This window comes from Scophthalmus maximus, chromosome 5, assembly GCF_022379125.1.
Source record: "Scophthalmus maximus strain ysfricsl-2021 chromosome 5, ASM2237912v1, whole genome shotgun sequence".
Taxonomy (NCBI): Eukaryota; Metazoa; Chordata; class Actinopteri; order Pleuronectiformes; family Scophthalmidae; genus Scophthalmus; species Scophthalmus maximus.
Window position 1 is genome coordinate 13,701,121 of NC_061519.1, and position 14,213 is coordinate 13,715,333.

General features: G+C 42.2%; 1 protein-coding gene across 2 annotated transcripts in view; it reads right to left on the reverse strand.

Moving 5' to 3' along the window:
- Positions 1 to 1,205: 1,205 nt before the first annotated feature.
- Positions 1,206 to 14,213, reverse strand: part of kcnn1a (potassium intermediate/small conductance calcium-activated channel, subfamily N, member 1a) — a 45,303-nt gene continuing 32,295 nt past the window's right edge. Inside the window, exons 5-10 of one of the 2 annotated variants that reach the window (XM_035635327.2) lie at positions 11,540 to 11,681; positions 11,271 to 11,381; positions 10,465 to 10,592; positions 9,931 to 9,939; positions 7,790 to 7,859; positions 1,206 to 5,660 (exon numbers count right to left, since the gene is read on the reverse strand). In XM_035635327.2, coding sequence (XP_035491220.2) covers positions 5,355 to 5,660; positions 7,790 to 7,859; positions 9,931 to 9,939; positions 10,465 to 10,592; positions 11,271 to 11,381; positions 11,540 to 11,681 — 766 coding nt within the window. In that variant the 3' untranslated portion in view covers positions 1,206 to 5,354. The remainder of the gene's footprint in view (positions 5,661 to 7,789; positions 7,860 to 9,930; positions 9,940 to 10,464; positions 10,593 to 11,270; positions 11,382 to 11,539; positions 11,682 to 14,213) is intronic. The other variant, XM_035635328.2, reaches the window with a different exon arrangement.

Here is a 14,213-nt window from a genome sequence, read left to right on the forward strand (position 1 = left end):
CCAAAAACAAACAAACCAAGATCAATACTCCCATTCTCTCTGATTTCCCAAAGTGTATGCCAAACCACGTTAGCTGAAAGTGATAGCGAGGGCATTAAGCATAATGCATCTGCTAGCTATTAGCTCCCAGGGCAGACAGGGCAAAAAAGTGGGGTCTGTAATAAAGTCAATAAATGACTTCCCCTGGCTGCCGCAGGTTGTCCCCAAAGAGCCCTTTGACTCTGTGGGATGATCCTCAACACCCTGCAAGCTGATTCCTCCCCCTGTCCTTCCTCAGTCCAAGGGTCATCTTCAATCCTCTGCAGCTCGCTCCCTTCTCTTGTCTGTCCTCACCATGGGCTGATCTTCAGTACCCTCTACGGGAGATCCCTGATAATTGGATTCCACTTTTCTTGCCTTTTTCTCACTTAAACACAAGAATAGGTCTTGGCGGGATGAATTACTTGTGCTCATTAGGAGACTGATATTGTAACAGAGGGAATAATGGAAGGCTTACCTGCTCAGGAGAGTATCTGAACTGGGTATCTGAAACTAACCTGGGGGCCCAAAATGACATTGTGATCTATTAGAACATGTTCAAAATCACAGGGAATCTTTATAATGTCACGAGATAAAAATACCATTCTTTTAAACGATTCTGTATTCCCGGGAGGGATGAGCAGCAGGAGAGTTGTGCCTGGTGTTCCTACTGATGCGTGTCTTTGAGGTTGTGTGGCAACAACTACAGGGTGACTGACTCCGTCACTCTGGCGGGACATGGGTTTGCTGCCAAGTCCCTCCTGGTTTGGCTGTAATTAACCAGGCTGAGCCTTGTTTGTGCATGTGGACATGGATAGTAGCTTGTTATTTGACCATTAAAGACTGAGTGTGTGTCTGTGTCGTGTAGTTCACCTTGACACGGCACCTCGGCAGCTGTGCGTCCTCTGGAGTGGTGTTCACATATCAGTCCTCCTGTAATCATGTTTCAGGCGTCCCTGTGACACAGTTTTACAAGACATGCCTCTTTCAACACGTGCCGAGCCAACTCTGGATTCAGCTTTAGGTCAAATCTATCATTTCCCAATTTCCATAGCGTTGGACCCATGTGTGACATTCATCGCAGGAGTTTAGACAATTTGTCATTTTGTTGATTTCGTTGAAAATGAAACATTATTTCAAATTGAAGGTTTGTCTACGGCTACCAAAATGAAAGAAGAGAACGATGGTCATAGCTGAAGATAGTCTTTAATGATTTGATGACACCTTGGTGTCTCTCCTTGCTAGGACAAAAGTTCACCTGCAAAATGAAGGAACAGCGAAACAGTATACAGAGAATATGTTAAACCCATTTGCCATCCATTAAAAGTTGATTTATTCCAGTGCTACTACGTACATTATGCATCATGTGGCAGTGTACACAGAACAATGGTTGGGTTACATTTTGTCACTTTTGGGGGGTTTGTCACTCTGTAATTGTTCAGTAGAAGTGTGTTCTGATGCCTGCTCTATGAGGAAAGCCTACTTTTTCTGGATAATAAAAGACTTGTTTCATCACTTTGACTCATCTACCATCATCAGAATAACATCATGAATGTCCCTCACTTTCACTACAAAATACTATGGTTTTCTTTATTTTCTAGTGGAGAAAATTGCGTCACTATTAAATATTGGAATGGTGTTTTGGCAGGTCTTTGTTGATGACATGATAAGGACTGAAAATAACAAACCTTCACAACTGGATAAAAAAAATTTAAAAAAAGAACCTGGCCAAACCTCCATCAGAAAAAAGAAGAAAAAATGTGCGAAACTGATATTTTAATTGGCCAGAATTTCAAATCCCTCGTTTCCAACCTTTCAAGGTTTTCTGCTGCATACCCGCAACATGCTGTGCATCGAACCCGGCGACCTTTACCCCTGCGGTTCAGCATTTGTCCCGTTTACTTGGCGACATCTACAATGAGGTCATATTTACAGGACACCCACCCTTGGTGTTCACAACCCCCCTGAGCCAAAACAGATGTCTGTCAGTAAATGAGCTATGGCCCTCATCTTTCTGTTTTTTTTCTCTTCCAATCTACTCTTTCCTGTTGCCTGATGAAGTCCGTACCACCTGGACACTCCAGCATTATGTGATCCTTCCCGGTGTAACTGAATATTACACACTGTCAGTGAGTGCAACGTGGAATACGACCTGGGGGTTCCCCTGCTTCTTCATTTCTCTCTGTGTTTTCATTTGAACCAATCAAATGTCTTTGCTGCGGGCCATTTGGGAAGCCACTTTGTGTGTGTGTGTGTGTGTGTGTGTGTGGGGGGGGGCTGATTTACTTAATGATGACAGATGACAGACGCGAGGCTAAAGCTCTGATGTAATGAAGAGGTGGAAACCTTAGATACGAACAGGCAGGTGAGGTCGTAATCAAGCACATAGTCTTCCATTAGCCGCTCTGACTCATTGGACGACACTGATTGAAACAGAGGCTCTAATGGCATGATAGATCCCCTCGTGCCGGAAGGGTGGAGGGCCCCGCTGTACGCGCAGTGACGTAGGCAGGTGGGGGAAGTAAAGAGTCATGCTTCATCAACTCAAGTTGAAAGGAAAATAGCTAATATTCATGCTTGATTATGTTCCACCCGTAGCAAACTCAAAGTGTTCTCAAACGAAGTGCTCTCTGTCCGGTCCAGAACCTTCGGGAGAAGGAACTCACGCTCTGTCACACAGGATTTGTCTTGGACCTGGCTCAGCCCAAAGCAGCTTGGGAAAAATTAAGATCCAAGAAATAATTCCATCTGTTAGCTTAAGGGTCATTATGATGATTTTTTTTTTTAGCATTAATATCCATTTGGGTTTAACTACCATTCCAACTACTTCAGGACAGCATGCTAGCCCGCTAACCCGCTGACTTCCTGATCTGCTTTTTATATGTGCTTTTAAAAAATAACGTTAAAACCCCAAATATCTATTTTCAGATCAAAACTTTACTAGTCATCACAACTCTAGGTTGAATCATACTCCATGCTCTTGAAATTTAACATTTTCTAAAGTCTCTTTTGTCGCGGTGAATTATGTTTCAGTGCCATTTTGAAACACACCTGATACATAGGTAGTGTCAGTTAAAAAGAAATAGTTTGCTACCGCGGGGAGCACACTTATTTGTTTTCTTGCCCAGAGTTAGGCGAGAAGGTTGATACCACTCTCAAATCTGCACAGTGAATATATAGCTACCCAAAGTAGCAAGCTAGCCTAGCTTAGCATAAAGACAGCTAACAAGCTATTCTACATTTGTTTAATCCATACAAAAGTGTATGATCAGAATGAAGTTTCATCAGAGGACTCATTCTTGGAGTCTTTTTTGTCACCACGAAGGGGACGCACTGTTTCCACTTCAGCTTTTTTGTGGATTAAGCAAACAAGAAAGAAAGACAGTGCTACTTTTGGACAGAGCCAGCAGAGCCCATTTCCAGCCTGTGTGTTAGAATAAGCTAAGCTGTGAGCAGTAAATTCATGAATCTGCCTCTACAGATATGAGAGTGGTGCAGTGTCCGTCTCGGACAGGCATATGGCCCAGAGATGTCAAACTCTTCCTTTAAACTTGCTGTGAGACAGGTTCACTGTTATGTCACCTTCGACGTTTCATCAGCACTTTTATTTGAAGCCTTTCAGGGTTTCTTTTTGTGGAATTGATTTTCCTTTACCTCATATATCAAACAGGGAATGCATTACAGAATCACATTACCGCAACTCTCTAGGTTCTGCAACTCAGAAACCCCTGGGTATCTTAGTTTATAAAAGGAAATTTGGAGTCAAAAAAAAAAAAAATTCAAAAAAGAAAATCAACAAACAAACAAAGGTAAAAACTAAGAAATCAAAATAATGAAAATCACCAAGCCCAGCCCTAAAGATTGTGTTCCATTTTTGCACAGAACCATGCAAAGGGACCGGGGGGTGGGTTCCTCAGTTCAACCAGTCATATGTGCCTTTGTGGCCGAACATACCGGCGGACTTCACGCCATGCTATCATCTGAGGACCAGAGGGAGCGTGAGTTAGTGTCGGTGGGAAAGGTAGACACCTACATACTGTATTCCACTGTTGTGTGCAGGAGTGTGCAGCATTAAGCTAAAAGTGAACGTGTTCTCTGACAAACACTTTCAATATTCTCTCAGTCTGTCTCACTTTCGCTTGCTCTCTGAACACTTTTCATTTCTCGTGGTGTTAGTAGAAAGAAGGGGGGAAAAAAGAAGGTTTTCAAAATATTTAGGGTTGCTCTGTAATGGAGGCAATGCTATGCATTACATTAAGACATTTTCTTTAAATTTTTGGAGAGGAATGTATCTGAAAAAGGAATGCAATGCTGTATTCAGACTGTTAACATCGTAAAAAAGCTCTGAAATTAGTAATTAAATAACCCTCTACTATTTATACATTCAGGCACTGAAAAATCACATGTCAATATGTAACTAAAAAAGATAGTCGCTCTCATTTTTCCTTGGTAAGAACAAGGAAGCTGTAACCTTGAAGTTGGCAATTGTGTAAATTTTTCCTACCCAGTAGTAATGCCATATGCGTCCCCTTTTGCTTTTTTGTGTAGCAGTTTCCCATCCCCCCCCTAAGTGCATTTTCAAACACTGACGTGAAGTCAGAGCTGTCACAGCCTCTCATAAAGCTTTCACCCAGACCTATGGAAAATAATCCATGACGCTAGTCTTTTGAAAGGGAAATCCAGTGGTTTGTCTCGCTCTCCTCACCGGACAAACACATGGACAGACAGATGGGTGGACTGATGTCCTCCATGGCCTCAGAGGGCCAGCAGGTGAGCCGAGGCCCTCAGCTCCACAGACCAGCTTCCCCCTCGTGGTTAAGGACTCTCCGGTGTGATAGCCAGCTCTCACCCCAGCGACCCTGACCTCGGTCATTTTTTTAACTATACAAGGGCTTTTACAAAAAAGCTAACTTGAACAGCCATACAATGGCTAAAACATAAACCATATCTCTACTTTATCTCGGTTTTCAGTCTTTTTTTTTTTTTCTCTTTTTCTGTTTTTGGATGCATTTGTGTTTTTACTTGATTTAAGTCTTCATTTGCCTTTCTTTGTTCTTTTGGAGTAGCTCTGAACCAGTCCTGTGCTGAGAAGCTCAGTCACAGAGGAATTGGGTTTTGGAGTTGACGTTGATTCTGGAGTAAGAGGGGAGAAGGGATGGGTGGGAGGGAGAGATCAGCGGCAAGGATCAGGTCAGGTGTCAAGATATGGGTTCTTTATTGGTCCAGACATGGACTCGCCTGCGGTTACAGGGACAGCTTCAGACAGGACGGAATGAGGTGACACGTTGGTTTGGGAGAGGTGGGGCTCAAAGGTGATTGTAGAGGGTACGTCAAGGTTATCCGCTATCCGAGGAGGTGTGTGGTGCAGTGGAGGGTGAGCGCCTCCTACGGGCAGTGGAAGTCCAGGATCGCTCGGAGCGCTCAGAGCGCTCTGAGGCTAGCGAGGCGGGCCGAAAGCGGTGAACAAAGCCGTCCAGGAACTCCTGCTGCTGCTGGGTTATGGCTTGGGAGATGAGGCAGGGCAGCGCCTGCAGGCTGCCCGTCACCGAGTCCAGCTTTTCCTCCAATGTGCCGATGCGCTTGTCCAGCTCCTCACTGCGCTCCTGCAGCTCTGACACCAGGTCATACATCACATTCTGGGTCTAATGAAGGAGAGAAAGTAAATGTGTTTAGGAGGACAGAGAACGAAGAGGACAAAGGGACAAGAGAGGGAGAGTTTTAAAAGTTAATATCCACATGGAGAGATGCAACAAATTAAATCAACAGATGATACAACATGCATACTTTGCCAAGGAAAAAAAAACTTTCTCGTAATAGTTCATCATAGATTACATAAACAGGCATTATTAATCCGACTTACTCAATCTGCAGAGGAAGAGATATTGACAGGAAGCAGTATGAAGGGGAGCTGTACAGTTTCAGCTAGTCAGCATAGATTTTATCGTCCCACTGATTTAACGACCAGCTTCTCAGTCCATTTATAGCCAGAGGTCTTCAGCGCTTTATGTATTTACTTGACACAACTCATTCACATAATGAAAAATGTCTTCATTACTTAGCCATTTATTGGTTCAACTTTAGATGCAATGGCACTACATGTAAATATTCTATTCATATTTTGACAGTTTTACGCATTGTAAAACATAATGCACATTATTCTATTCTTTATTTCAAATTGTGAATTTAATGTGACACACAATTTAAATCGGAGTACAGCCCAACCAAAGTGTTTCATTTCTGTCTTGTGCATAGGACCGAAATCAAAGGGTTTACTTCCCTGTAGTGCTTGAGAAAGAGACATTGAGCCATGGGACTACTGAAGGGTGCACACAGATGGATCTGACCATCAAGTAGAGTAAGGGCAAGTAAACACACATTAAAGGGTTTGGCCTTAGAACCTTTTAAAAAACACACTGGAGTGCAAATGTCATCCACATCAAACGAGACTGCAGCCATGCACCTCCCTTTAAACCCCTTTTCTGCTCTGGGCTGGTGGGTCAGCAACGTACAATCGGCTGTGGCCTGACTGTATTCACCTTCCTACAGTCAGATACTGTTTACAATGTGTGCTTAGGGCCAGGCTCCTCAGAGTGAGTACGTTGTCTTGCATCAGGACCAGGGCTTCGCTCAGTTTGCTTAGACATGACCAAAAACAGGTTTTCAGTTCATGCATACATTTGGTATCAATAAAAACGAGAGGTCATCAGTCTATATATATATATATGTATTGCCTTTGGTGATCTCAAGCCACATGAGACTGTGGATCTACGGAGACTGAGACACTATTAAAGACGTCAAGTCTTTAAGAACTCCTTCAATAATTGTGTTTGTCAGACTATATATTAACTGGCATTTTAGGTAACTAAACTTTAAAGGTCATAGTCACATGAGGACTTTGACTGGACACATTTGGGTACAGTAATGCTCCATTCAGACCAGGTTTTGGAGCGATGTTTTTAAAGTCCATTCTCAGGACTCTCTCTTCTTGCCAGCCCCCAAGTAACATTTCCCAAGAATGTCAGAACGAGCAAGTGGGCGTGTTGATGACTGTAAACAAAAACACTGCTTTCAGCTGAATTTTATCGTCATGTCTTGCATCCATGCTGCTCTACCCAGATTCCACATGATGCTCCGAAAATGTTCCAGTAAATGTGAACGCATCTGACTTGGACAACCTCCTGCTGAGTTCGTCATACGTGAACGGCAAACTACGGAAAGTGTCCGAACCCAATTTTTTCAGGAATTGCGCATGAGGACATGTGATACAGGGTCTTGCCAATAGTTTCATGTTGGTTGTGTAAACAATGGCGCGTAAGAAGAATACCAGCTACGAGATGTGGAAGTAATGCAGGACACAAAATTCTGTTAAAATGAGCCTCACAGGCTGCTTTCATATATGCACTAAAGACTGGATATTTTCCTAAAATTTTCCGGAGGAGCTGTATGCGAGAGCGTAAATACCCGACATTTTTCTTGTTCTGCCAGACCCCAAGTCAAATTTTTGAGAAATTGTATACGGCAATACGGCAATGAAATCTTGGAAGATTGTAAAATTCACGGTGAGCAAGTTGCCGTGTTTCTGACCCCGACAAAATCCTGCTGTGTTCCTATGTGGATGGCAAAGTCCAGAACATGTCCGTACACAATTATCCGGGCATTCATATCTGAACACAGCCAAAGATACACACAGTGCATTTGGTAAGAAACAGTTGATGTAAAAATACAAACTAAGATGTAATATTTTAAATTGCTCAAGGTGAAACAGACTTACCTTTGCCAGGTCCACCAAGGTGTTGGCCTGATCATTGAGTTTTCTCTGCTCCATCTTTACACTGCGCAGTCTAAGTGGAGAGGGAAGCAGGAGTAGGAGGGAAGGAGAGGAATAAGGCGATATGGGGGGAGGGGGGTGGTTTGCAGGAGAGGAGCACAGAGAGAGGTTGTTTGGGGTCGTGGAGGGGCAGAGAGGGCCAACAGGGAAGAAAGGAGGAGGAGGAGGAACAACACATTTTTTATCAGGGGTGTTCGCTCACTAATGATATGAAAAAGAGAGAAGACAGCCTGCATGCATCATAAATGTATGTAATTTACATGTATATATATGGATATATATATGCATTCTTGGTCTTGGTCAATGCAGTAACAACCAAAACATGCAAAATTGTGGAAGCATACTACAATCAAAAAATAAACACCCTGTTTTTATTGTTATCGGAGCCTTTTTCTTTTCATAACAAGATCTTTTCCTAATAATGCTGCGGTGCTTTCAGCAGCAACTCTTTTACCATGAATACGTATTTTTACAGCAGTGTTTAACTGCCTTGATATAGAGAGATCGTCTTGGCCCAACCCAAAAATAATCTGTTTTTTAATTAGGAAGAACAAAATCTCAATATAATACAAATGCCCCCCCCCCCCCCCAAAAAAAATTTGATATGACAAAAAAAATTTGTCCTGCAAGAGTGCAATATGCTTCCACGGAAGTCAACTCCAAAACCTTTTGTTCGAAATTCAAACATTCCCATGTCTCTCCAGCCAAAATTAAAACATTAACAAATGACAAAAAGATGACATGCCCTTTGTCAGTGCTACACAGCTCAGTGGTAGGACTGTGAATATACCGGTCATTCAGTAAGCGTGCAATGACTGTGCGTGACTTTGAGCATAATGAATAGTGAGTCTTTTAGTGCTCACAGTGTGTGTGTGTGTGTGTGTGTGTGTGTGTGTGTGTGTGTGCTTGTGTGTGTGTGTGTGTTTGTGTGTGTGTGTGTGTGTGTGTGTCAGATAAAGATGAAGCTGGCCAGAAATAAACTGTCTAGTGACACTGTTGAACACACTGCAACATAGACATTTCAAATAACTTGCGCAATGATACATTGGACATATTTAGTGATGCCTCAACATTGTGCCTCCTTATCTCTAATCAAATACATTATGGTGCTGGAAGAACTGTTAACACTGATGTGAATAATGTGGCATTGTTAGCGGTGGCATCGCACAGCCATCATCGGCTGTGCGAGAGGAGGAATTACCCTGTTCGGCAAATTATGAGACAGGATGACATTCAAGGGCATTTATTCATGTGCAAATCAGTATATCAGAGCAGAGTGAGACAGCTGGCTTATGGCTCTATCTCTGTGGGAAACAGTTTCAGTTCCTATGTGTCTGTTTGCTCGCCTTTCTCGTCCCTAATGGCTGTCGAGGAATTGGTTGCTAAAGGCCAAAAGTGCTCCTTCTTGGTGTAACACATTATGAGAACAATTTAATTCTACAAAACCCTGAAACCCTACGTGTTGTGTCTGTTTGTGCGGTCGCGTCCGTGTCATGTGTAAGCTTTGTTGTTTGATCTCATATAAGAAAGAAAAAGAAAATCAATAACAAAACAACAGCAAACCATTGAACCTCGTTAGAACGACAGTACATTACAGTGTGTGTATTCACATCATGACAAAACCATCAGGAGGAATCGGATGAGATCTGTTGATGCAGGTTAATATAGCCTTCAGAGCAGCTATATTAATCATGGGCAACGTTATACAGTACATTGTAGATGATTATGAACTGCTGGCCAGGCCAACAAAGCTTCAAGCTCATTCTGTGAAGATGCTTTCTCTTTCACACGTTCTCTCCAGACAACCCTCCACTACTGACACTGGTGGCAAAATGTTGATGCTTATTTTTTGATTCCGTTCAAGGGGGGATGGGAGGGAGAGGGACGTAAATGGAACACCGAAGTAAAGAAAAAACCAAAAACAATCCAGCATCGAGCATTTTCTTTTTTTCCCCCCTTTTTTTTTTTTTTTTTTGCTAACAAAAGCTTTTTTTCATGCATGTCAAACGCAGACATGGAGAGAGGAGGAGTAGGAGGATGTTGAGGAAACAATAGGAGGAGGATACATAGAAGACTCAACTTACTTCTGAGCTCTGCAGTGATAGAGCAAAACAAAGACAGAACACAGTACAGAGTTTTAACCCCACAACATTCACGAAACAAGTGAAACCATTACACTTCTCACTGTAAGCACAGGGTAAAAGGGGGCCGGGGGGAGAGGGAGACGAGGAGGGGGAAGAGGAAGGACCATTACACTAGATTGCAGTGTGTATGCTTGTGTATGTGTGTACGTGTGTGAGCACAGCAATCAAAGGAAATGGTACTTTAGGAGGAGACTGTAACAAACGCTAGAGGCGATACTACCAAATACTCAGAGCTACTACTACATTTCATCAGTTTAATGGCAATAGAACTAATATACCACAAATAACATTCAAGATTTAAGATCGCATGGACTGAACATCCTAATAAGTTTGGCTTTTTATAACACAATATAGTTTTAGTTCTAGGCATGCTGAGGAATTTCCCTTTGTGACTGCTGATGAATAAGTCCTGTATCTGTCCAACATTTGATTTGAAGTCAGATTCACAGGAAGCAAACGCAGAGCAGAACTTACTGGTGAATGGCTTGGAGAAACTTGCGCTGGTGTTTCCGCACCTTGGCGTGGTCTATCTTTTTGACCAACTTGGTGTGTTTGTAGATGAGCCATGTTTCCCTGAGTACATTGGCAGCTGTGTTCTTTACCTGCACGACAAGGTGACATTTTGTGTTAACAGCACAATGACACCTTGAGGTTACATGTGATAATGCCACGACATACGATGTCAAGTTCATAATTTGGTCAAAAGTATTAAAATTGAGAAATAAAGATGTTGGAGTAGTTCAATATAAGAATTCCCGTCAATAGCAATTTCAAAATAGTTTAAAAGAAATTCAAATTGTGTCAGAAACTCAATGGAACCTAAACTTAGGGGAAGTTTACAAGTTTACATTCCTGACATGAAAAATAGATATAAATACACTTAGCACCAATGTAATACATTTGCACTGAGGAAAGCCTTTAAAACGGTAACTCCAGAGGAGTCGCAAAAAAAATGTAACAGGATAATTGGTGTACAAACATTTATTTAATTATTTTAATTTATATTTCTAATGGTGACATTTAACCTTTGGATAGTTCTTTAGACCCCTGTATACCTTGTTGCAGGTCTAGATTTAATGCACTTCTTCAGGCCTCAAAAATCTATTCAAATTACACACAGTGAAAAGTGGAAAATCCCTCTTTGGTTACACTTTTATCCATATATATATATGCATTTGTATCCATATGCAGACTGTTTTGATGGACCTTGTTTAAAAAAATAAAAAAATACAGCAACATATCCGTTACTCGAATAAATGCAGTGATACAGGGAGACTCACTCGTTTGCAGAGTTGTGTGTCCATCATGAAGTTGTGGACGTGCTTCTCAGCCTTGGTCAGCTCCAGCTTCCGGGCTACCACCGCAACCACCAATGCAGTGCAACCAGCTCCCTGTTGCACAAACACATGGTCAAACAAGCGCAGAAATGTTTCCTCTGTGTGAGCTGTCAGGGTGCAATTTGGTAACCTTACTGAATTAATGATTTAAAAAAGAAATTGCGATCCAATAGAAACTAAACAAATCTGCAAACAACAAATGCGGAACCCACCATGATCCCTGTAAGCAGACACACGCCTTTCCCACAGTACGTGTGTGGTACCATGTCCCCGTAGCCAATGGAGAGGAAGGTAATCGAGATGAGCCACATGGCTCCCAGGAAGTTACTGGTCACTTCCTGTTTGTCGTGATACCTGAAGTGACGAAGATAAGCAGAAGTGGGGGGACGCACAGTCAGAACAAAAACTGCACACATTTTTTTTCGTGAACGTGAGCATGCTGGAGAATGACGTGGTGCTGCGTGAACCAAACCAAGGTGGAGGGTGGAGGTGGTGAAGATCGAGGAGGAGGAGGAAGAATTCATGACGCTTGGTAATACACTCAATTTGTCAAAAAGTCCTTTCTGATCAACAAAATTGAAGGAAAATATGAATTCAGTGGACACTACACTTCAATCCCACTGTTGTCTGCCTCTAAGTCATTTCAATCTGGCACAGTTTAATGGAGAAATGTGTTTAATGGGTAAGAAAATTAAAGTGATGTGTAGGCAGGAAAAAAAATCAATTTGATTTTAAGCATTAGATGAAATGATGTCAAACTGAGAGAGCAGAACAACTGACCACATGTTTCATGTTCACTTGCTCTTGTTGGACATTGGTATTGAAATTACAATTTCAGAAAACGTTTCAAATGACGAAGAGACAAGCCATGTTGCTGTAAGTGACTGAATAAACAGTACCGCAGGTCAGACTTGATTTGAATATGACAACCCAACAAATGTAATTTCAGTGCATCCAAAAATGCACATAATGCTGCATTGAATCAAACTAAGAATTGGTTTATTGGTCACGGTTTGTTGCAAAAAAAAAAGGTTTGGAAATGCAAATCATCACTTCAAACATGTTGTTCGCTGAAAATAGCTGACAGCCATGCTTGAATTGTTGGTCCAAAGGCCTGCAGTGCATATGCAAAGATATTTCTATAAAAAAAAAACAACACACACTGCACAAAGCTGGATTGATGATGACATTCCCATACCTTTCACATCAAGACAAAAATCCATCACAGAGACAAATCTGCCTTATCCACGCACCCTCATTCAACTCGCCTGATTATTCCCAATGGGCTGTCTAGGAGGAGATCAGATAAGATTTAATTTTGGATTGAAAATCAAATGTTCATTAAACACTTTGAGACAACATCTCAGAAGCATCCTTCTGACAAGACGAAGGATGTGCAGTATAGGGTCTTGGGATTTGGTTAAGGCTTCTCTAAAGGGGATTCTCACTGGGCCAATCATGAATTATTAAGGACGTTGAACTATCCAGCAGTGACCCAGCATGTGGACAAAAAATGGCTGGAGCAATCACCTCTAATTAGTGCAGACTGGAACACTCGGGGCCAGACTATGAATATTTTGAGTATTTCTTTCCACCAGAAGTTAAAAAAATAAACCCCAATGAGTTGATGCCCGCTCTTCCTTCTCCTCCAAGACAGTTCATTGTTATCAAATATCATAAATGAACAAATCATGCCCTCTGCAGTTCTTAAAACTCCCACTCCCAAGTTTCTATTCATGCTCGAAGTCAAAGGGGTGGGGTGGGGGGATAACTCTGACCACTGGTTGTCCCTTGGGATGACAAAAAGAATCAGAAAAAAGTGTGCAGTCTGTGGAATTCAAGCTTCTATAATGACATGCAGAGAAGCAGTCTGTACAATACCATGCAGGAATCAAAAATATCTGCAACCTGCATGCTACGAAAGCCAGTATATTGAGAGCAGGGGAGCGATGGGCAAACCGGGGTCCATTTGGAGATGGAAACCACCTCTGACACAATACTGCAGTAACACCAGGTGGAAGGGGACTGTACTTCTTCTCAGACAGGCTGTCACTTTCAAACAGAGGGGTAAGGACTGGCTGAGTAGCAAAGGAAGAAGCTCATTGAATTTGACACCCCTGTCTCTTTTACCTGCATCCCAACACTTCAGCAGCTGCCCTTTGATAGCTGCCAGGGGGCTTAACTTGATCAGCTGGCTAAATATTGTAATTACAAGTGACTACTATGTTAATCTCATTCATCTTGTCATCAAGGCGTCCAGAGAGTGAGTCATGTCTTCACAGCAGGCAGAAATGTGCCGCACCTTTCTGAACAGTAAACTTTGTACTACAGTGGCCTCCTCTCTGTAGTAAACATAACCTATAAATGTGCTTGACAGTGAAATGTTTTACAGAATACATTCTGTTTAATCATATGTTTTTTTTCCGTTATGACGAATAAGGCAATATTCATAAGCACATATTTCAATAATTCTCTACCCTCAAAAATTGTGGAAGACAGCAATATGGGAACAGAGACAGAGGTTGAATGGGGGGGGGGGGGGGGGGGGGGGGGGGGATAATCATTAGCATTTTAAGGCTCTCAATATACTGTGTCAAGTTTTGGAATAGCATGGAGAGGAGCTGGCACCACTTTCAACCTATTCCAGGACAAGAGGTATATAGTGTCTGGAACAGACAGCTTTATCCCCCACTGTTAAATTCTCCCTGACAGACACTGCAGTGAAAGCATTACCCTGGAATCACTCCTTTGGTCAAAATGTTTCAGAAATGACATTACTTATCCACTGCTGTATAAATATAATACTGTCATCTACTTCCCGTGGTGGGTTAGAGGAGTACAGCATCATTTACACAAGACACGCAAGGCAACGTCTCTATGGCTTAT